At 45.7% G+C, this 23,230-nt stretch overlaps 3 protein-coding genes across 25 annotated transcripts in view; all 3 read right to left on the reverse strand.

Moving 5' to 3' along the window:
• Positions 1–970: 970 nt before the first annotated feature.
• AQP10 (aquaporin 10) lies at positions 971–4,517 on the reverse strand. Of its 2 annotated transcripts, XM_008526914.2 has the most exons (7): positions 4,333–4,517; positions 3,572–3,748; positions 3,062–3,188; positions 2,333–2,470; positions 2,108–2,226; positions 1,647–1,864; positions 971–1,169 (listed from the first exon to the last, which is right to left on the reverse strand). In XM_008526914.2, exons 2-7 carry the CDS (start codon positions 3,674–3,676, stop codon positions 971–973), a joined length of 906 nt encoding a protein of 301 aa, XP_008525136.2. In that variant the 5' UTR covers positions 3,677–3,748; positions 4,333–4,517. The 2 variants fall into 2 exon arrangements, with proteins under 2 accessions (XP_008525136.2, XP_008525135.1); XM_008526913.2 differs by lacking the exon at positions 971–1,169 and having other exon boundaries at positions 1,467–2,226.
• Positions 4,518–18,791: 14,274 nt separating this feature from the next.
• Positions 18,792–22,243, reverse strand: HAX1 (HCLS1 associated protein X-1). 6 transcript variants are annotated; one of them, XM_070607454.1, is made up of 8 exons: positions 21,814–21,955; positions 21,549–21,697; positions 21,040–21,293; positions 20,676–20,863; positions 19,666–19,717; positions 19,421–19,527; positions 19,202–19,292; positions 18,792–18,990 (listed from the first exon to the last, which is right to left on the reverse strand). In XM_070607454.1, the coding sequence occupies exons 2-8, from the start codon at positions 21,602–21,604 to the stop codon at positions 18,968–18,970; spliced, it is 771 nt and encodes a 256-aa protein (XP_070463555.1). In that variant the 5' UTR covers positions 21,605–21,697; positions 21,814–21,955; the 3' UTR covers positions 18,792–18,967. The 6 variants fall into 6 exon arrangements, with proteins under 6 accessions (XP_070463555.1, XP_070463554.1, XP_070463556.1 ...); XM_070607453.1 differs by having other exon boundaries at positions 18,792–19,053; XM_070607455.1 differs by lacking the exon at positions 21,549–21,697 and having other exon boundaries at positions 18,792–19,053; positions 21,917–22,243.
• An 867-nt stretch (positions 22,244–23,110) lies between these two features.
• Positions 23,111–23,230, reverse strand: part of UBAP2L (ubiquitin associated protein 2 like) — a 41,497-nt gene continuing 41,377 nt past the window's right edge. For all 17 annotated transcript variants that reach the window (XM_070607431.1, XM_070607442.1, XM_070607434.1 and 14 more), the window contains one exon: positions 23,111–23,223. In XM_070607431.1, the coding sequence (XP_070463532.1) occupies positions 23,185–23,223 (39 nt within the window). In that variant the 3' untranslated portion in view covers positions 23,111–23,184. The remainder of the gene's footprint in view (positions 23,224–23,230) is intronic.

Raw genomic sequence — 23,230 nt, forward strand, 5'->3', positions numbered from 1 at the left:
TTAGCGCTGCGAGGCCTTGTCCCCCGCCCCACCCACTCCCACATCCATCCCGCATAAAAAAAAAAAAAAAAATAGGAGGCTAGATAGCTCCGAGATGTTTTTTTATTTGGAAGAAAGGAAACAGGAGAACGCTGCCTCCTCTGCTAAAAGAGCGACTCCTTAAGGGAGGGGCGTGAGAGCTGAGGAAGCGGTGAACAAGGAGAATTTTCCTCAGCGCCAGCTTTCCCTTAACCATACACTCATTCCCCTCGGAGCCCTCTGTTTCTTCGCCTTCCCTCCTCGCCCTGGCTCATCTCCTTGTATTTCACCCTCTCCGTGAATGACACAGCCTGAAACGTCTAAGTATTGGGTTATGCCTCAGTTTCTCCGCCTCGCTCTCTATGTCTCTAGGCGCTTCCATGGCTGCGTTCCCCTGCCGGCACTCTCTTCTTCCCCCACCCACCACGCCCCCTTGGAGGACACAGTTTCCCCACTCCTAACTACTATCCGGGGATGGCTGAATCTAGGAGAGGCGCCCCAGTGAGGGTAAAGGCGGGCGGCGCTGAGGTTACGAGAGCTAGGAGTCAGGCAGTGGGAAGCAAGCTTTGGAGGAACCCCCAAGGTTATGCCCTCCACTGGATGATAGGCCCCCACTACCCTGCGGATTCCCTTAGCCTTCCCAATCCGGCTTCCAGGCTGCGCACCCTCTGGCGGTTATTTTGAGGAACTACGTCCCGGGAAGCCCTCAGGGTCCGAAAACCTGCTTTGTGGGGTAAGAGGAGGAAGAGCCTGGGTCCCGGGACCTTATCCTCCTCCAGTTCTCCCTGTCTAGGCATCCTCCTCAGGTTAGGAGGAAGCGATACCTAGCTAAGAACAGAAAAGCTGCCTAGAGCCTCGTGTATTGATAAAGAGAAAGAATGTCTTGTCACCAGGCCTGGGTCTCTGGCCTGGTCCAGTATCCATGAGGGAGATGAGGGCTGTCATGTCAGAATCATAGCTTACACTCCGGCATCTGAGCTGAGGCAGGAGTTTCCAAGTCTGAAGTTTTATGTTGGGCAAACTCTAGATCCTGAACTGGCTCTGAGTCCTCAGGGTGGTGCAGAGCCACCAGCAGATGGTATGTGGCTGTGCCAAGTGTTGCCCCCACCAGAGGGGCCACCACAGGCACCCACCACCAGCCATTACCAGCACTGCAAAAGAAGCACAAAAAGATATCAGGGGTGACTCCCCTAGCCTTCCCCCAAAGGACTGGGCGCAGTAACAAGAGCATTCCCCAAAGCAATGCCCAGGGTGATAGACACCAGGAAGAGCTAGGGTGTCTTGGCACTAAACCATAGCACTTAGAGAGAAGGAGACCCCAGAGAGCTTGTCTTAGGAAATTATCTGAATACCCATTTTGCCGACGAGGTCATTAATACCCCAAAGAGGTAAGATGATGAACACAACCTCCAAATCTTACTTTAGTGAAATCTTACTTAGGTTTCAGTGAAAAGGGGGGAAGGAGAAAAGGAGGCAAAAGAGAAAGAGAGAACTGGGGCTTAGAAGAGGGACACTGTCCTAAGAAGCCAAGAGACCTATTTAGGAGGAGAGAGCTGGGGAGCCAGGGACAGAGCCCTTAGCAGAGAGAGGTGAGTAGAAGGACAGCACCAGAGGAAGCCATCTCCCACCTGAAGACTTCAGGGCCCCAGCCAGCCACGTAGGTGAAAAGCCGTGGGCCCAGGTCCCGGGCAGGATTGAGTGGGGACCCACAGTTGGCGCCCATGGTTAGCGTAATGACCAGGACCAGCAGCCCCACTGCTATGGGCTCCAGACCTGCAGGCACTCCCTTGTTCCGTTTGTCCAGGATGGCCAACAGCCCCACAATCAGGATCCCGGTGCCCAGAACCTTGGAGTTGACAGAGGCAGAGGGGCTCCCATTAGCTGCCGGATACTCCATCTGCCCTCTCTCACCCAAAGACTCCAGGCCACCACCCCATGTCATCTGACTGTCCAACACAGACGGCTGAGGTGGGTGGTGGTGCAAAGATGGACACAACCCCACATTGCACCCAGAGCCTGAACCATTGGCTGGGGTCCCAGGGAACAAGGGAAAGATTGGGGCTCTCGCAGCTCTCCCCCTCACACCTACCTGATCCAAAAAGCCATTGTTCAGGGACAGATAGGGGGCAGGGTAGGTGGCAAAGATGGAGGCTGTCTCCTTGGGGCCAGTCACTGTCAGATTCCCACCTGTATAGTTCTGTAGGGCATCTGTGGGGTAGAGGGCCACCCAGGATTTCCATCTTTGGTCATTCAAAACTGTTCTGAGGCACCCCTGCCCACATACTGGTGCCCCCCATCCTGTTCCCTCTGTTACCGTAGTAGAGAGCATACGTGACTCCAGAGGCACAGAAAGCAGACAGCAGCTGCACCAAGGAGTAAATGGGGAGCTTGGCCCAGGGGAGTCGTCCCAGGAGACACATGGCCAGGGAGAAAGCTGGATTCAGGTGGGCCCCTTCAAGGATCAAGAAAAGAAGACCAACATGCATTAAGTGTCACTGCCAGGCACTCTCATCAGATAACACTGCTACTCCTCCTTGCAACTCTTAAGGCAGATATTACTATTCCCATCATATAGACTAGGAAGTTGAGGCTCAAGGAGGTTAAGCAACTTGTCAAGGTCACACAGAGAGGCCAAGGTTTGAGCCTGGGTCTGTCTGCTCTTTCCACTACAGTGTTTGTATCTCAAGGCTCCAGCCAGGCACACTGATTCAGTATGTGTCTGAGAGACAAGCAGCTGAGGTCCTGAGAAAAGATGAACCCCAGAGGATTTCAGGTGGGGGACACAGAAGTTCGCACTTACCCTAATGCCTCGCCACATAAATCTGTCTAGGTGAGCAGAGGATTAATGTGACAAGGGAGATGGAGAGATACAAATGGGGAGGGGCTGGATAGGGACAACGGCATATCTCAGTCCAGGGCACTGGTCAAACTCAAGGAGATAATGTCCGTGAGTCACCAAAGATATGCCTTTTCCCCATTATCATATACCCACACTCACATGCACATCCTACCCGCTCTGATGACCAGACCCCACTCTCCTCACCTGAGACATTTCCACCCACGTAGATGGCTATTACGACAGCCAGAGAGGCAGCCAGAAACAAAGTGAAGAAGTTGCCTTTGGTTTCTCCAGTGGTGACAGTTTGGGCCGAAGCCCCCAGGGTAAGGAGCTGGGGAGAGAGAAGATGAGGAACAGGGAATCAGGGATAGGGAGCCCGGTGGACCAACAGGAAAGAGAGATGGGAAGGCGAGGAGAGCAGCCAAGAGAGATGAATGGACATCAGGGATGAGCAGAGAAGGGAGAAAAGCAGAAAGAGAGAAAGGAAAAGAAATGGGAAAAGTGGAGGAAAAGTAAAGAAAGAGAAGGAGGGTGAGAGATGGAAAGGGACAGGAATAAAAATGAGGGAGTATGAGAGGAATAAAAAAGAGCTGGGACAAGAGAAATGACAGATAGTTGAATAGAAGCAGGACACTGGGAGGAAGAGAAAAGGACACCAGAAGAGCCAAAACTTTTGCCCACCTCTCCTTTCCTTGCCCCAATTACCCTGCTTACCATAAGCACAAACACACCCAGAAACTCTGCAAGGCACTGTCGGGCTAGGAGGTTGCGGATCCGGAACCAGTCCTTGACTTCGGCCAGAGGCTGAGTGTGGGCCATGGTGAAGACAACCTGTGTCTGGTCACTGCTCCCTCCGTCTGAACAGGCACACTGCTAGTACACTGCTGTTGCCTGCCAGGGAAAAAGATAAGGAAAAGACTTTAAAACCAATTAGCTCAGCTCCTGAAGAGCAGCTAATTGGTGCAGGGTTTGTGCACGTATGTGCGCTAGGGAGGATAGAGATAATTGGAGAATGTCCAAGGGCAGGCTCTGTACATGACCAGAGCCTGGAGTTTGCCCAGGCTCTGTCTCCTTTTTCTTTCATCACTGTCCTTCCTAGGAATAGCCTCCCCCTATGCTGACAGATTGAGGGAAGTACCCTGCTCCAGATACATTAGTTCTCTTGGTCCTCAAGACAATTGCGTAAAGTAGTATTACTGCTCCCTACTCTAAACGTTGAGGGTATTGAAAGAGCCTTAGAACTCCCCAAGGCCACACAGCTAGTTAATGGCTGAGTCTGAACTCAAATCCAGGTCTTCTGACTCTCCATCTGATACTCCACAGTGCCCCTCATATGGAATGTGAAACCTTTCCTCAAACCATTCCGATGCTTGGAAAACTCAATAGGCATCCAAAGAGACTGGGCTGGAAACCATAGACTACAAGAATAAAACCCACACTTTGAATGGTTATACTTCCCTCATGCAGAGTCTCACCTTGATTAGAGTCTTTGTGTCTCTTGCCATGGCTCCAGATGAGAGCTTCACACTCATGCTGAGCCCCATCTCCCCGCCTCTGGATGCTTGCTGCTCTTATTCTGCGTAACACGTAGCCACTTCTTACTTCTTCATATCTCAGGCCTCCAGTTAGATTCATTCAACTATGAATCAAGTGCTAGATGCTGGGGAAACAGTGGTAAACAAAACACGGTCCCTGCCCTCTTAGAACTTATATTCTAGTAGGTGGAAACAGACAATATACACATTTTTAACATACTGTCTATAGTTTATAGTTATACTGTCTCAAGGGTTGGGCCATGTAACCCCATGGGCTCTAGCACAGTCCTGGGCATATCTATGTGCAACGATACTTCTTTACTGGGTTTAGTGGATACTATAGTGCTCTACCCAGATCCCCTCCTTGGGGCCAATGTACCCATTCCCCAGCTGCTGGGAATATCAGACGCTGATAGCACACAGCTGTTTCCCTCAAGGCAATGCCTTCCATGGCAGGAAACTGCCTCACCCAAGGTTACGTGCCCTACCCTAGGGCCCATGTCAGCGACTGGCTGATGCAGAGATATGAAGACCTGGCCTCTTTGCCTCAGTTTGAGACAACTCTCAAGGGCCATTCCAGCTCCAAATTTCCCCATAGAATCAGCTGAGGCCTCTGTTATATCTTGTGTGTCAGTTTCCTCCTCTGCCCAGTCCTGTCTTCCTCACTTCCTTACATGTGTATCTCCTGAAAGCACTAACACTCCCCAATAAGCCTTGTTCATGTATCATTTCATCTTAGTCTTTTTCCAGGGAATTCAATTTAAGACACTTGGTGTCAGGAGTGGTTCTAGCAAGCAAACTCTAAAATGGGATTTGGGTGATAGATTATTTGCCTGCTAGCTGACAAAAAGAACACTATCATGGTAGTAGGTGGAGTATGGATAGTCTCTAGCTTGCTGAAGTGATACAATTATTAAAGTTGTCAGCAGGGATCAATTGGAAGGGGTTAGTGTTTGAAAGGATACGCACTAGTGCAATATCTCTGGCGCTTGAGAGGTGTGCGGGAAATGCTAACTATAAGCTCCATAGAACTGATCACCAAATCAAGTCAGACTCTGAAAGCCATCAGGCCCCCTTGACAGCATTTAAGGAAACCTTTAATCTCTTGCATCCAGCGGGCATCAGAGAGGAGGACCAGCTCAAATCTTAATTGTATGAGTAGCAGAGTTTTAGAGAAGGTTGAATTCTCAACCCCAGTAGATTTCCTATGCCAAGTTTAGGGTCCTGAAACAACAAGGGTAGGATCCTGACACTTGAGTTAGGGAGATCTGGTTAGATGAAACTGAGAATCTTGAATCCCCAGATTCCTCTGAACCCTCTGAGCCTGCAGAATTGGCCCATTCCCGGCTTGCATAAAGATCACACAAAGGCTTCAAAGGAGGCAGGTGCTTTACAAGACAGCACTCACCCCTAAAGGATCTATCTCCACCTGCTTTCCTAGCAACAGGACCAATAGGGAACGAATTCTGGCAGAGTCCCAAAAAGGATGTTGGCCTACTAAGAAAAGAGAGGGAATATATGCTAAAGGAGCTTCAGGGATCTGGCTCATGCGTACCTGCAGAATTTGGTAGCATTATACATAGAACTGGATACTGAGAGCTCTGGATTAAGGGAGGTGCAACAAAAAGTTAGATATGGAAGAATTTATTGATATGGGAGCACTCTCCTGTGATACAGGATTTAACCTCTTGGCAAGATGCCTGGGATATGGGGTGAATACACTTATAGGATGGTTCTAAGAGGCTTGGGGAAAATAATGGCCCACTCTTAGGAAAGTAAAAATGCCAAAACAAGTCATTTATGTTGATAACCATTATGAAGAAAAGGGAGAATACTCAGAACTTTTGAGGATTTTTGGACAAAGGATCTAAATTAACATTGATAGCTGACAACCCAAAGTTTACCACAGCCTCTTGTTAAAAGTAGGAGCCCGCTTTGGCAGCCCGGGGTTCGCCAGTTCGGATCCTGGGTGCGGACATGGCACCACTTGGCAAGCCATGCTGTGGTAGGCATCCCACATATAAAGTAGAGGAAGATGGGCACGGATGTTAGCTCAGGGCCAGTCTTCCTCAACAGAAAGAGGAAGATTGGCAGCAGATGTTAGCTCAGGGCTAATCTTCCTCAAAAAAATAAAATAAAAATAAAAAGAATATATTTAGGGGCCGGCCCGGTGGCGCAGCTGTTAAGTTTGCACATTCTGCTTCTCAGTGGCCCGGGGTTCGCCGATTCGGATCCCAGGTGCAGACATGGCACCGCTTGGCAAGCCATGCTGTGGTAGGCATCCCACATATAAAGTAGAGGAAGATGGGCATGGATGTTAGCTCAGGGCCAGTCTTCCTGAGCAAAAAGAGGAGGATTGGCAGTAGTTAGCTCAGGGCTAATCTTCCTCAAAAAAAAAAAAAAAAAAAAAAAAAGAGTAGGATCATATGGGGTCCAGATAATAAATTGATTCCTGGCTCAGGTCTGTTTCAAAGTATATTCACTGAGACCATGGATCCACCCAGTGATCCACCCAATACTCTATCATATAACTGATATGGACATCCTTTTCCTAAATGTTACAAAAGACAATGGACTCTCTCTTGCTAACTGAGGCCTAAATTCTTTTCTGTTGACCCACGTCAGTTTCTCAGGAGAAATGGAAACTTGAGCAATGGATATATAACCATTGATCCCTAATTTGTAATATTTTGTTTTGCTACTGACCTTTTACTAATGTCCCTGTTATGCTGATTAAGATAAAGACAGAGGGCTGGCCCCGTGGCCGAGTGGTTAAGTTCGCGCGCTCTGCTGCAGGCGGCCCAGTGTTTCGTTGGTTCGAATCCTGGGCGCGGACATGGCACTGCTCATCAGACCACGCTGAGGCAGCGTCCCACATGCCACAACTAGAAGAACCCACAACGAAGAATACACAACTATGTACCGGAGGGCTTTGGGGAGAAAAAGAAAAAAATAAAATCTAAAAAAAAAAAAAAAAAAAGATAAAGACAGAGATAGAATGACGCCAATGGTTAGACCACCAGACTATGTCTGCAGACCCTGTTTTTCATCAATGGTTGCTATAGAATTTGGACTGACGCCAACATCCTGTGGTTTCAGCCTATATAATATTACCCCTACCCTTCCCCTTTGGAACACCCATTTAAGACCTCCTTGGGTTGGTGCTTCCCCAGCCTGCAGGCTATAACTGGATGAAATAAACTTCACCTTTCCTTGAACCTCTTACTGTTAAGTGTTTTCTTCCAGGTTAACACTTTGAAGTTGCAGAACACTCACACTAGTTTCTTGATAGGGGGAGTAAGTGATGAAGGCCAACTGTAGGCCTGAAACTTCCCCGCACCAAGATAATAAATAAAAATATTACCATACCCTAGGAAAATGGAAGAGATTAGTGCTACCCCCAAAGACTTAAAGAACACAGGAGAGGGGCTGGCCCAGTGGTGCAGCAGTTAAGTTCGCACGTTCCACTTCTCAGCAGCCCTGGGTTCACCGGTTCGGATCCAGGGTGCAGACATGGTACCGCTTGGCCAGCCCTGCTGTGGTAGGCGTCCTGTGTATAAAGTAGAGGAAGATGGGCATGGATGTTAGCTCAGGGCCAGTCTTCCTCAGCAAAAAGAGGAGGATTGGCAGCAGACGTTAGCTCAGGGCTAATCTTCCTCAAAAAAAAAAAACAAGTGTTGGAGAGGATGTAGAGAAAAGGGAACACTCAAACAGTGCTGACAAGAATGCAAACTGGTGCAGCCACTATGGAAAACAATACGGAGGTTTCTCAAAAATTAAAAATAGTAATACCATACTCCCAGCTATCCCACTACTGGGCATTTATCCAAAGAACATGAAATCAACAATACAAAGAGATTTATGCACCTCTATGTTCCTTGCAGCATTATTCACATTAGACAAGATGTGGAAGCAACCCAAGTGCCCGTCAACTGATGAATGGATAAAGAAGATGTAGTATAAATATACCATGGAATACTACTCAGCCATAAAAAAAGACAAAATTGTCCCATTTGCAACAACATGGATGGACCATGAGGGTATTATGCTAAGTGAAATAAGCCATACAGAGAAAGACAAACACTGTATGATTTCACTCATATGTGGAAGATAAACAAATGCATGGATAAAGAGAACAAATTAGTGGTTACCAGAGGGCAAAGGGCTTGGGGGTTGGGCAAAATGGGTAAAAGGGCACATATGTACAGTGATGGATAAAAACTAGACTATTGGTGGTGAGCACAATGCAGTCTATCCAGAATCTGATATATAACAATGTACACCTGAAATTACACAATGTTATAAATCAATAAAAAAATAATAATCATTTTTTAAAAAATATACAGATGTGGCCCCTGTCATACCACCAGTTTGGCTCCTACAAAAACTGGATAGGGGGCCGGTCCAGTGGTGCAGCGGTTAAGTTCGCACGTTCCACTTCTCGGCAGCCCGGGGTTCACCAGTTTGGATCCCAGGTGCAGACATGGCACCACTTGTCAAGCCATGCTGTGGTAGGCGTTCCACATATAAAGTACAGGAAGATGGGCATGGATGTTAGCTCAGGGCCAGTCTTCCTCAGCAAAAAGAGGAGGATTGGCAGCAGTTAGCTCAGGGCTAATCTTCCTCAAAAAAAAAAAAAAACCAACTGGATAGATGATGGCAGATGGCAGTGGTCTACCATAAACTTAACCAAATTGTAACTCTGATTGCAGTTACTGTGTCCCAAAAGGTAACTTTGTAGAGTAGTTTAATATAGCCTCTGATTGATGATATGCAGCCATTAATCTGGTAAACACTTTATTTTCCATCCCAATCAGAGAGGAAAGGAGGATCAGAAGCAGTTTGCATCCACATGGGACGGACAATATATACTTATGGTCTTGCCCCAGGACTATGTTAACTCTCTGGCCCTCTATCATAATAAAATCTGAAGGGACCTTGACTATCTGGACATTTTGAAGAACATTACATTGGTCCACTACATCCATAACATCGTGCTAATCAGACCAGAAGAGCAAGAAGTGGCAAGTACATTGGAGACCCTGGAAAGATACATGTATTCAGAGAGTGGGAAATAAACCCTACAAAGACTCAGGAAACTGCCACAGTGGTGAAGTTTTTAGAGGTCCAGTGGTCTGGGACATGCTGGGATATCCTCTCCAAAGTAAATGACCAATTACTGCTTCTCACACTTCCCACCACTAACAAAGAAGTACAGTACCAATCTTCTTAGGATTCTAGAGCAATACATTTCACATTTTAGAATACAACTCTAACCAATTTACCAGCTGACACAGAGGTCTGTCAACTTTGAGTGGATCCAAAAGGAGAGAGAAGAGGCCTCTGCAGCCACATGACCCAGCAGACCCTATGGGACTAGCATATCTGTGTTAGGTAGGAAAAGATGCTGTGTGTGGTTTGGCAAGCTCTAAGAGGAGAATCCTAAGATAGACCCCTAGGACCCTGGAGCAAGGCCAAGCTATCTGCAGCAGAGAAATACATACCATTTGAAAAACAGCTCCTGGAGTGCTACTGGATTCAAACAGAGACAGAGAACCTGACTACAGTCCAAGTGACCAAGTAACCACAACTTCCCATCACAAGGTGGACTCTATCAGATCCTCCATGCCATTAGGAAGGGTGAGCCCAGCAAGAACACATTGTAAAATGGAAGTGGCATCTTTGGGATCAGGCATATGCAAGGTCAGAGGGCACAAGCAAGCTGAAAAGCAAGTGGTACAGACTCTCATATCATTCGGCAGTGTTGTATTTGCATCTCTCTCAGCTCACACCTATGACGCTATTGGGGATTGTCTTAGTCCATTCAGACTGCTATAGCAAAATACCATAGACTGGGTGGCTTATAAACATCAGAAATTTCTCTCTCACAGCTCTGCAGGCTGGGAAGTCCAAGACCAAGTTGCCGGCAGATTCAGTGTCTGGTGAGGGCCCACTTGCTGGTTCATAGACAGTTGCATCTTCATATGGCAAAGGGGACAAGGGGGATCTGAGGTCTCTTTTATAAGGAAACTAATCTGATTCATGAGGGCTCTTGCCTCATGACCTAATCACCTCCCAAAGGCCCCACCCTCCAAATATCATCACATTGGAGATTAGGTTTCAACATAGGAATTTGGAGGGATGCATTCAGTCTATGGAAGGGATCTCTTGTGATGAGAGATCAGAGAAGGAAAAAGTCTAAGCTTGGTTCACAGATGATTTGCATGGTATGTGAGTAAAAGCCAAAAATTGCTGATGCTTTACAGTCCCAGTCAGGAGAGGCCCTGAAAGACAGTGGTGAGAGGAAATCCTCCCAGTGGACAGATTTGAACAGTACATCTGGTCAACCACTTTGTGCGGAAAGAGAAGGTGAGACTATACAATCATATGGGCAGTGGCAAATGGCCTAGCTGGTTGGTCAGGGGCTTGAAAAGACAAAGAGTGGGAGATCAGGGACAAGAAGGTCCGAGGATGAGATGTGGATGGACCTTTGTGGGTAGTCTTGAAGTGTAAAGATCTTTGTATCATACATTACTGCCCACCAGAAAGGATTCATCACAGATGAGGTAGTGAACAACCAAGGAGGCAGAATGACTCAGCCACTGCCTGTCATCAGCCTCCCCAGTTCTGAACAATGGATATACTGAATGGAGTAACTGGTGGTAGGAATAGAGGCTATTCATGGGCCCCACAACAGGAGCTCCTACTCAGTAAGGCTGAACTAGCTACTGCTGCTGCCAATGGCCAACTGCCATTAACAAATACTAAGTCCCTGATATGGTGCTATCCCTTGAGGAAAACAAGCAGTCACTTAGGGTCAAGTTGGGGAACACTAGATTCCATCACTTTTAACTGGGATTGACACATACTCTGAGTATACGTTTGCCTATCCTGACCATAGGGTCTTCGCTAATACCATTCTCCAAGGACTTACAGAGTACTTGATCCATCAACAAGGGATCCACATTAAAGGGGGAGTGACAGGTGGCACATGACCAAAGGATCCACTGGTCTTATACTGCCCTACTCAGAGGCCACCAGTCTCATAGAGCAGTTCTGTGGCTTCACAGATGAGGTGCCAGCTTCAAGATGAAACCCAGGATGGGGCACTACCCTTCAGAACATCATATATACCCTAAATCAATGACCACTGTATGATTCTGTGTTCCCAACAGGTAGATTATATGGATCTAGGAATTAATTATACACATCTAGGATAGAAATCAAGTAGCCATCACTTATCTTCACTCCTAGTGAACTACATGGGGAATTTTTTTTTTTTTTGAAAGATTGGCACCTGACCTAACATCTGTTGCCAATCTTCTTCTTCTTTTTTTTCCCCTTCTTCTCCCCAAAGCCCCCCAGGACATGGTTGTATATTCTAGTTGTAGGTCCTTCTGGTTGTGCTAGTGGGACGCCACCTCAGCATGGCCTGATGAGTGGTGCCATGTCCGTGCCCAGGGTCCAAACCAGTGAAACCCTGAGCCGCCGAAGCAGAGCACACCAACTTAACCGCTCAGCCATGGGGCCAGCCCCTACGTGGGGAACTTGGTTTTAAGGTCTAGGGGTCCTGGAAACAAGAGGTGTAATGCTTCCTCCAGGGGTCACAGTAAGAATTCTCCTTGAGGGCCGGCCCAGTGGTGCAGCGGTTAAGTGCGCACGTTCCGCTTCGGCGGCATGGGGTTCGCCGGTTTGGATCCTGGGTGCAGACATGGCACCGCTTGGCACGCCACGTTGTGGAGGCATCTCACGTATAAAGTAGAGCAAGATGGGCAGGGATGTTAGCTCAGAGCCAGTCTTCCTCAGCAAAAAGAGGAGGGTTGGCAGCAGTTAGCTCAGGGCTAATCTTCCTCAAAAAAAAAAAAAAAAAAAAAAAAAGAATTCCCCTTGAACTTTGGAGTCTGTGTAGCAAGAGACAAGTAGGCAAGAAAATGTTGTCATACTGGCAGGAGTAATTGACTGTGATGGAGGGGGAAGGACTGTAGCTATACATGGGAGGCAGGAAGACTATTTTTGCATTCATTTACTATTGCTGCTCCCATGTTCAGTTTTAACAGTAAACAGAAAAGTATAGCAGCCACAGCCTGAGAAAGGCACGGTAACCAAGGGGACAGTCAGGTCGAGGTCTGGGTCATCCTAGTATCCAGTTGCCTAGACCAGTAGAGGTGCTCTCCAAAGGCGAGGACAATCTAGAACTAGTGGTGCAGGAGCGGGTAAGAATCCATCAGAGCCTCAAAACCAATTGCAGCAGTAAACCTTCTAAACAGTAAACCACTAAACCTTCTCTTACAGTTCCCCCAAGAAATAATACCAATCAGAATCCTATAGAAGCTTTCCCCCAACTAGGTAAACTAGCCATAAGAAGTATGGATTTGAACAGTGCAAGTGGTAAACTATAGTAGACACCACAGTGCTTCACCCAGATCCTCTCTTTCGGGTCATGAGCCTATTTCCCAGCTGCTAGGAAGAGCAGTTGCTGATGGCTTACAGCTGCCTCCCTGACTGGAAATTACCTCAGCCACGTCAAACTATCAATGATCGGTTGGTTCAGGGATACAAGTCCTGGCCCCTTTGCCTTAATTTGGGACAACTTGAAAGAATGATCTCCATTCCAAAACTTTCTAGAATCCTAGGATCAGTTGAGTACTCAGGTGCAACCACATTGTGTCAGCCACTCCCTCTGTTCAATCCTGCTTTCTTCATTTCCCTACAGGTAGCTCTCTCAAGAACACTCCCAAATAAACCTTCTGCATGAAACTCTCTTTATCAGAGTCTGTTTCCAAGGGGACCCAATCTAAGACAGTTTTCCCAACCCTACACACTTCCTCTCATTAGCCACCCTCCTTGAGCCTTTCAGGCTGAATATCAAAAGTCACCATATCCCTCCTCTCTCTCTCTCTTTCTTCTATTACTGTAAAGAACGGTTAGTTTTATTTTTATAGTTTCTAAAGAAATATGTGGTCATCATCCTTATACCATACAGTCATGTTTCTAGGTGGAAGGACTTCTATTAGACCAGAGGTCATCAACCAGGAATGGTACTATCCCCTAGAGAGCATTTTGAAAATTTTTGGAGGCAGGATTTTTGTTATTGTTCCACAATCATGGTAGGGGAAGTTCTCAATATTTAGTGGCCAGGGGCTAGATATGTCAAATATCTCGCAAGACACACAACAAAGACTTGTTCTGTCTTATGTGACTTTAGAATGTCCTACCAGATGTGTACATTGGTGAAAAACTTTATAATGATGTGAGCTCAGAATCTCTGTTTTATACATAAACACAAGTACTTTTTAGCAGTTTTAATGTATCTTGAATTTTCTAGGCATGCAACCATCATGTAAATGAGAGAAGGCAGTACCTTATTTTGTTTGGAACTTTCAGGGCCATTCACTATTTCAGAAAAACATGTTAACTAACTTCATTTTCATGAAATTTGGGAGGCTATGGGACATATCTATATCGGTCAGGATATTTCATTATGGATTCTAGTTGTGCCTGAGCACATATTAAAAAATATACTATTTTATTACTTTCCTTTTATTTCTCCTTTATAGAAAGTTTGAGGGTGCCAGCCCAGTGGCACAGCGGTTAAGTTAGCACGTTCCACTTCTCAGCAGCCCAGGGTTCACCGGTTCGGATCCTGGGTTCTGACATGGCACCGCTTGGCAAAAGCCATGCTGTGGTAGGCGTCCCACATATAAAGTAGAGGAAGATGGGCATGGATGTTAGCTCAGGGCCAGTCTTCCTGAGCAAAAAGAGGAGGCTTGGCAGCAGTTAACTCAGGGCTAATCTTCCTCAAAAAAAAAAAAAAAGAAAGTTTGAGTATATGTACATATATGTAATTATTACGTGTATATATTATCAATAAATTTAACTACAGGATATTACGTAGCGTTACAATTTTGTGTGTGTAAAAAAGGTAGTGTTGGTGGGAATTCTGGGAAGACAGCAGCAGCAATGAAAACCCAGTTTTTGGATTTTCTTGAATTTCCACATAAAAAGACAGAACAGATAGCAAAATGAAAAACATTAAAAACACTTACAATAAAGCTAGGTGACAAAGTATACTTTCAAACCCTGTAGTACAGTGGGTAGGGACATGAAAAGCCCTAAGACCTGTACAGCATCAGTGTTTCTGCAAGAAGCAGAGAGTAGAGAAAAGCAACACGTTATATGATAAACCCAAGAACAGGAGAACCCCCAAATGGCCCTCGAGCATTCTCTGGAAGTTCTGCAGGTCAATTTCAGAACAGCTGAAACTGGCATGGATTTTACTCCTTCAATAGTGGGTGATTTCATGAGGCCTACAGAAGAGTCTGAAGGGGCCATAGCAGTCAGGTCCCAATAAACTTTTAAAATTGATCTATCTGGTCTACCTTCCAGAACAGGGTTCCACACTGAGGAGAAACTGCATGTCAATTTTTACCAAAAAAAAAAAAAAAAATTACTAGAATTTTGATAGGAATTGCATTAAATCTATAGATAAATTTGGGTAGAATTACTATCTTAACAATATTAAATGTTCCAATTCATGAACATGGTATATCTCCTTTTATTTAAATTATCCCAGCAATTTTTGTAGTTTTCAAAAATGTTCAGCTCTTGCACTTCTTCTGTCAAAATTAAGTATTTTATTCTTTATTATGCTATTATGAATGGAATTCTTAATTTCATTTTCAGTCTGTTTGTTGCCAATATGTAGAAATAAATTTTTTTTTTTTTTTTTTTGCATATTGATCTAATATCTTGAAACCTTGCTATACTCACAGAACTCTCTAGAATCCTAAGATCAGTTGAGGACTCAGGTGCAACCACATTGTGTCAGCCACTCCCTCTGTTCAATCCTGCTTTCTTCACTTCCCTACAGGTAGATTTCCCAAGAACACACAAAAAGTAATTTTTTGTTGTTGATTCCTAAGGATTTTTTCCTACATACAAGATCATGGCATCTGTAAATACAGTTTTACTTTTTCCTTTCCATTCCATTTTCTGGCCTTATTGGATTATCTAGAACCTTCAGTACAATGTTGAATAGAAGTGGTAAGAGCAGATAACCTGGCTTTGTTCCTAATCTTAGAGGGAAAGCATCAGTCTTTCAGCATTAAATATGACATTTGGTATAGGTTTTTATAGATACCTCTTTTTTGGACTCATTTCATGTCTGAAAGTGTCTATTATACTCCTACATTTAATAATAGTTTAATTGGGCAGACAATTCTAGGTTGGAAATAATTTTCCTTCAGTATTTTAAAGACTTTATTTTTTTTCCTTTTTCTCCCCAAAGCCCCCTGGTACATAGTTGTATATTCTTAGTTGTGGGTCCTTCTAGTTGTGGCATGTGGGATGTTGCCTCAGCGTGGCTCAATGAGCAGTGCCATGTCCAAGCCCAGGATTCGAGCTGACGAAACACCGGGCTGCCTGCAGCAGAGCGTGCGAACCCAACCACTCGGCCATGGGGCCAGCCCCTCCTTCAGTATTTTAAAAGTAATGCTCCATTGTCTTTTTTTTTCTCTTGGGAAGATTCACCCTGAGCTAACATCTGCTGCCCATCTTCCCCATATTTTCCTCCCCAAAGCCCCAGTGCACAGTTGTATATTCTAGTTGTAGGTCCTTCTAGTTCTTCTATGTGAGCCACTGCCACAACATGGCTACTGACAGATGAGCGGTGTGGTTCCATGCCCAGGATCAGAACCCAGGCCACTGAAGCAGTGAGAATGCCAGACTTTAACTACTAGGCCATCAGGGCTGGTTCTCCATTGTCTTTTAATTCCAGTGTTGCTGTTAAAGTGGAGAACATTCTGATTCCTGATCCTCTGTATGTGATTTTTGTTTTTTCTCTTTCTCTGAATCAATTAGATTCTCCTTTGTCCCTATGGTTCTGAAATTTCATATGATGTGCCTTGGAGTGGGTTTATTTTCATCCTTGCTGTCAAGCATGTAGTGGGTCCTTTCACGTTACAAAGCAGCATTCTTCACTTCTGGGCTCTTTTCTTGACATTTCATTGATGATTTCTACTACTCCAGTTTTCTCATCTTTTTTCCTTCTATTTTCTATCTCTGTTATTTGGTCTACTTCTTTGGAGATTTCCTCAACTTTGTCATCCAAACCTTTTTATATCTTTTCATTTCTGCCATTGCATTTTTTTAACTCCCCAAAGTTCATTCTTATTTTGTTTATTCCTCTTTTGTAGCATCCTGTTCTGGTTTTATGGATATATCATCTCATATTTCTAAGGATATTGTTTTCTTGCTAAATTTCCATCTTTCTGTATAGTCTCTTTCTTCCAAGTTGCTTCTTTTGTTTGTATCAGTCATCATCCTTCATGTTGGATGCTGTCCAGAGATGTCTGGTAATCTCTGGCTCCATCTGTGTTTATGATGGTACTCTAAAAAGCTGATTTTGTTGTTAGCACCATCAAGTCAATTCCAACTCCTAGCAACCCTGTGTACAGCAGAGTGGAACCCTGCCTGGTCTTTTTGCACCATTCACTCACCTTCTGGCATTGTATCAGATGATGCTCCGCTGCTATTCATAGGGTTTTCATGGCCAATTTTTTCAGAAGTGGGCAGCCAGGTCCTTCTTCCTAGTCTGTCTTAGTTTGGAAACTCTGCTGAAACCTGTCCACCATGAGTGACCCAAGTGGTATTTGACTGGTGGCATAGCTTTGAGCATCACAACATACAGCAGCCACAGTATGACAACCAACAGATGGGTGATGTGTCTTCCTGACCAGGAAACATCTGAGCCACAGTGGTGAGAATGCCAAATCTTAACCATTAGACCACCAGCACTGACTGAAAAAAGTTGACTGGAAAACTCAATTGTATTCTTTATAGTAGAAGAGTTAGAGAACAAAAAAACAGGTGGGAGGACTTGTTCTACTAAATACAACTATAGCATTTAAAAGTGTAATATGGGGGGGGCTGGCCCAGTGTAGTGGTTAAGTTTGCATGCTCCACTTTGGCAGCCCAGGGTTCGCATTTTTGGATCCTGGGCATGGACCTATACACTGTTCATCAAGCCATGCCGTGGTGGCATCCCACATACAAAATAGAGGAAGATTGGCACAGATGTTGGCTCAGTGACAATCTTCCTCAAGGTAAAAGAGGAAGATTGGCAATAGAGGTTAGCTCAGGGGCAATCTTCCTCACCATAAAAAAAAAAAGGTGTAATATGGGCACAAAGACAGACAAATAGATTAACAAAAGACAGTAGAAAGACCCAGTACAGGCACATATACATATTTGCATATATATATTATATGTGTGAGATATGTGTGTGTGTGTGTATATGTACATGTATGTGTCTTTGTATATATATGTATTTTTTCCAAATGGAAAAAAATGAAACAAGTCCCCTGATTCACACCATAAAGGAAGATAAATTCCAGGTGGATTAAGAAACCTAAATGTAAAAGCAAAACTATAAAACTCACAGAGGATAATAAAAGGGAGTATCCTTTTAACCTTGGGTTAGGGGAGATTTCTAAAAGATATAAAGAGCACTAACCACAAAGGAAAAGATAAATTTGGCTATAATAAATCATCTCCTGTTCATCAAAACATAAAAGAGAATAAAAAGACAAAACATCATTACTGTATCTCCTCTCCTTTGTTCTTGTGAGATGCCCCTTTAGAAAAATCTCTTTATTGTTATTTTTCTGGAGTTTCCGGAGGGAACAGAGGTAAATAAACTTGTAAGATCTGCCACTATAAACCACAGTGCTAAACTTTAATGAGAAAAAGACCCAGAAATGTTTGTGCTAGTTATATTTTCTTACATAAAAAAATAAAAACAGGGGCCAGCCCCGTGGCCGAGTGGTTAAGTTTGTGCACTCCGCTTTGGCAGCCCAGGGTTTTGCCAGTTCGGATCCTGGGCGTGAGATGGCACTGCTCGTGAAGCCATGCTGAGGCGGCATACCACATGCCACAACTAGAAGGACCCACAACTAAAATAACACAAGTATGTACTGGGGGGCTTTGGGGAGAAAAAGGAAAAATAACATCTTAAAAAATAAATAAATTAAAAACATAGCCAATAAAGGAAGAAATATTTGCCCATCTACTTTCTCAAATGATCTCATGAACTATCAATCACAGTGATCCCACATCTAGGGAAATAGTCATCTCCTACGCTTTCACACGCATCCTTTTTTTTTGTAATATGATGCATACCTGTCTAGAAATTTTCCTGGAATTATCTCTAGCTCTATCATCTCCTCAGGATATTAGGAAAATCATTTTCTTTGGGTACCTGACCTGTACTTATCAAACCAGGTTTTGAAAGTGGAACAAAAAATTCAGAAATAAGGAGAAAGTTGTGGGCCTAGCTAATTTGGGAAGCCCTGGATGGTGCCAGAAAGTGGAACAGCCTTAACAAAACCAAGACTAAGGAATTAGCATAAATAAAGGTTTTATTGGTCAGTTTGGGTGAGTGACATACTGACATACCCCCAATTCACTGTTCCACACATCCAAGGTCCTGAGGTGGCAGGAGGAGAAGCTAAGCTCATTGATGGTGAGCAAAGGGTGGGAGGTGAAAGAACCTGAAGGTCTCTGAGATTTAACAAGGCTACCGGGACCGGAACCAACGTCCTAGGAATAAATCCAGGAAGGAAAACGTATCATCCAGGGCTGGAGGTGTTGGTGATTCTGGATCTAAGGAAGAAAGTGATACATGTAGGCTAAACAAGAGAGACTGGGCAGAGGCAAAGGAGAGAAATAATATTAAAGGGCAGAAGAGTAAAAGTTTCCCTTTCCCAAGGAATTAAAGGATGAACCCCTTTCATTCTCACTCTACACTTACCATCTCTAGGATTGCCATCTGCTTCTTGATGGGTTACTGTGGTCTCTGTCCGGCCTTCACTGTCCACCACAGTCCGGCGCTCCTCCACTGTCTACAAGGAGAAGCCCCCACCATATCCCTAACATCACTAAAAGTGAGTTCACTGGTTTCTTTATATAGATCCCTCTTTCCAGAGCATCGTCTGGCCACAGTTCCCTTTACCCCTCTCTCCCAACTCACCCCATCTGGCTTAGTGATCTTGGTCACAGAGATGCTCTTGAAATAAGATTTAGGCTGGGGCTGCAGAACTGGGCCAAGGCCCTCCTGGGAAACCTGGGAATCAAGATCTAGAAGTGCAGAGAGAGGACACAGGAAAGAAGAGTCCAAGAGAAAGAAGAGGACAAGGAAGAAACTTCAGGGAGGAAGCACAGAGGGAACTTCAGGAGACCAGAGGTCTGGTGAATGCCCACTCCCTCCAGACTCACCATTGTCCTCTTTGGCTCTAGAGTGGGGGGTCACAGGCCACATATCATCAAACTGCAGAAGAACCCAAAGTAGGTAAAATGACTCCTTTCAATCTGAAACTTGAGGGGTCAAAGAACCAAAACTACTGCCAAGTTCCAAAACTACCTTTCCTCAGGACAGAGAATCCCATTCAGGATAGCTTTATTTACTCGTTCCTTCTTCCTTCCTAGCTGTTTATGTCCTTCTACCTGAACTGATGCTTTTCTGTCCTCCCCCAACAATCCTGCCTTGTCACACAAGCATATAGACTAGTGTTTTTGTCCTTTTTTTTGTTTGTTTTAGAAAAAACAGAATTCCCATTTTCTCCCAAAGAAAACCCTGCAACAAGCTTAATATAAAAAATGGGCCGGCCCGGTAGCACAGGGTTAAGTTCACACGTTCCGCTTGCCGGCGCCCTGGGGTTCGCCAGTTCGGATCCCAGGGGCGGACACGGCACCGCTTGACAAAAGCCATGCTGTGGTAGGCGTCCCACATATAAAGTAGAGGAAGATGGGCATAGATGTTAGCTCAGGGCCAGTTTTCCTCAGCAAAAAGAGGAGGATTGGCAGTAGGCTAATCTTCCTCGAAAAACAAAAACAAAAACAAAAACAAAACAGAACACAAATAGGACTGGTCCCATGGCCAAGTGGTTAAGTTTGCATGTTCCCCTTAGGCAGCCCAGGGTTTCGCCGGTTCGGATCCTGGGCACAGACCTAGCACTGCTCATCAAGCCATGCTGAAGCGGCATCCCACATTCCACAACTAGAAGGACCCACAACTAAAAATATACAACTATGTACCAGGGAGCTTTGGGGAGAAAAAGGGAAAAAAAAAATTAATTAATTAATTAAAAAAAAGAAAACAAATAAATACACTAAGCAGGGGGCCTAGGTTTCCAACCCAAGTCCATTAGATTCCAACAAGGATGCCAGTCTTTGGACTCCGTTAGTTGTCTCCCATAGGCTCTCACTTCAGACTCAGATGTACTCACCCTACGGGGAGGTCTCTGGGAGCCCCAGTCTGGTGCTGGTTTGGCAGATTCAGTTCTTACATCACTCTCCAAGACCCCCCCAAAGATCCTGGGCTGGTGGCTATCTGGATACTTAAGCATTGAGTCTCGAAGTGTCCGTCCCTCCTGCCGTCTCTCACCAGGTGTCTCTGACTCAGGACCTGGAAGTTCTGCAGAAAGGTGGCAGGTGGATGCTGGGGGTGGGAAAGGACTTGGGCTCTTTTAAACCTCCTGAAATTATTAGTCTTCTCACACTTCCCATCCCCCATCTACTCTCTGCAGGCTCCTTATTTCAACCACCAACCCAGCAGAAACCTTAAGTTCTCCCTCAGGGGCAGCAACACACCAGGAGGGCGCGAAGGCAAGGTCCAGGCCCCCATCTCGCTGAAGATGTTATTGAAATCCCGTACTAGGTCATCAAAGCCGAAGTTGTCATGGAACCGCATCCCTCCTCCTGGGCTGAAGCTGAAACCGAAGCCAAATTCCTCGGGGGGCTGGGGACCCTCAAACCTCGAGCCCCACGTGGCTCCTTCTTCTTCCTCTTCCTCATCCTCTTCATCTTCATCTCGAGTCATCCCTCCAAAAAAGGGATCTCTGTAGCTAGGGGTGGAGGCAGATTGGCCACCAAGATTTCAGAACTACTTAAACCATAAAATCAACTCATGGGTGGCAAAGTGGGACACGAGTAGGAGGCTGGGAAGCTGAGGCGAGGGTTAGAGGACTGGCCATCGGGTTTTTGTTTTGTTTGTTTTTATCAGTCAGTCCTCAGCTTGCAGCTCCCCTAAACACCTTCCCTCGGCTTTTCTTCAGTGTTCCCCAGGCCCTCCCCTCTCTCCCAAGGTCCTGCTCACTTACTCACTGTCGTCTTCCCCAGAGCCCCATTGTCTTCCCCGCCTGGGCCCCTGTTGCATCACCCCAGATCGGAGAAAGGCTTAAGCTGCCCTTTCTCCTCCTCTTAACGACCGCCTTGGCTACTGTCGCAGGGTGAGTGCTCAATGTCGTGTCTTCTCCGCAGGAGTTGAAGGAGTGGGAAAGAGGATGTTTTTCCAAAAATTGTGTGTTAGGGGTCAAACTCCCCTCAAAAGACCACCCTCCTTGTCCGACCCGGGCGCACTCTCACCTCCGAGGTCGAGAAAAGCCGAAAAATCCCCGAAAGAGGTCAAAGAGGCTCATTCCCGTATTGGGACTCGAACCTTTGAACCCCACCTGAGGCCCATTCACACCTGGGGGCAGGCCTGCACGGCGTTGTCGGAAACTAAGCAGACCATCAGACCCCGCCGCCGGAAAGCAAGCCTGTGATCCGGACACTGTCGTAAAATGACGGTAAGCAAGACGTGCGGCGGCCGGGAGGCGGGGCGGACAGTCCTCCCAAATTCGAAAGGCTTTCTCTTTACCCCACCTGTTTCCTGTGCGGGTAGTGGGCGGGCCAAATTTCCATTTTCCAGTGATCACCTGCCTCCTAAGCCGATTCTCCTGATTGGACCAACGCAGTCCAATAAGGCATCTCGAGAGTTTGATGCTGTATGGCACCGATAAAGTCGCCAGAGGGCAGCCCATGCGCACAAGCGAACCAGTACGAGACACTCCGTCACCGCTGGTTCAGACGTGGACTACCAGTACTGCCCTCTGAAAGTCACCTCGCCCCTTCCTCGGTCCTGCTTGTTTCTTGACTGATCTAACATTAGAAGGATGGACAAAATGTTTTATCAAGCTCCTTCTAGTATTGAATTCCCCAGAGTTGAGTGGAGATAAAGACACGGGGACGCACGGACTTAACTTCCTCTCCAGCAACTAAGGAGTTTGTCCCAACCATGACGGATTCTTTCACTTCTAGGCAGGCTCTGCAACCAGCAGGATAACGACTTTGTAAGAGAGCAAGGGAAATCTAGGGAAGGGTGTTGAGAAGGAAGAAAGAATTTGGAGCTACCCCCCTTTTCCTCTCATTGACTTTCAAAGCGGCCCCCCCGCACCCCTTACCCGCCACCCGCATCCCAACCCCTGCCTTGCTCTAGATTCTTCAAGAGGCTGGGTATAGCTATGCGAAATGAAAGCACTCAAGAAGCAGGAACTACTGTAGTCTACTCCTAGGAGAAATGAGTCCCAAGCTTCAGTTTTGCTAGCCAACAATGCATGTTGCCCTCACTTCTTTCCAGTTCATCTGCCTCCACAGATCTAAATTATACTTTGATACTACAAAGCCATTTCTTTCAGCTCCTTCTTCATCCTCTCACTTTCCATCCAATATCCGCTATTTCACTCCCTTCACTGCCTAAAATCTGCTGTAGATGTAGGTTTCTGGAGGAAATGAAGATTTGTGGTGGTTCTTTCCAGGCACCAGGCTGTGAAATTCTGAGGAGGAAGGGAAGGAAATCCCCTCAAGGGCAAGATACTAGTACATTAGGGTCAGAGGAGTTCTTAAAGGGCGAAGATTTCATTTTATTCCACTGTCTTCAGGGCCTGCTAGAGGAGGCCCAGTGTGGTACAGTAATACTTATTCACCGAGCCGGTCATCGACGAGACTGAGGATATCCTAGATG

The sequence above is a fragment of the Equus przewalskii genome, unplaced genomic scaffold (assembly GCF_037783145.1).
Source record: "Equus przewalskii isolate Varuska unplaced genomic scaffold, EquPr2 ChrUn-10, whole genome shotgun sequence".
Lineage (NCBI taxonomy): Eukaryota > Metazoa > Chordata > Mammalia > Perissodactyla > Equidae > Equus > Equus przewalskii.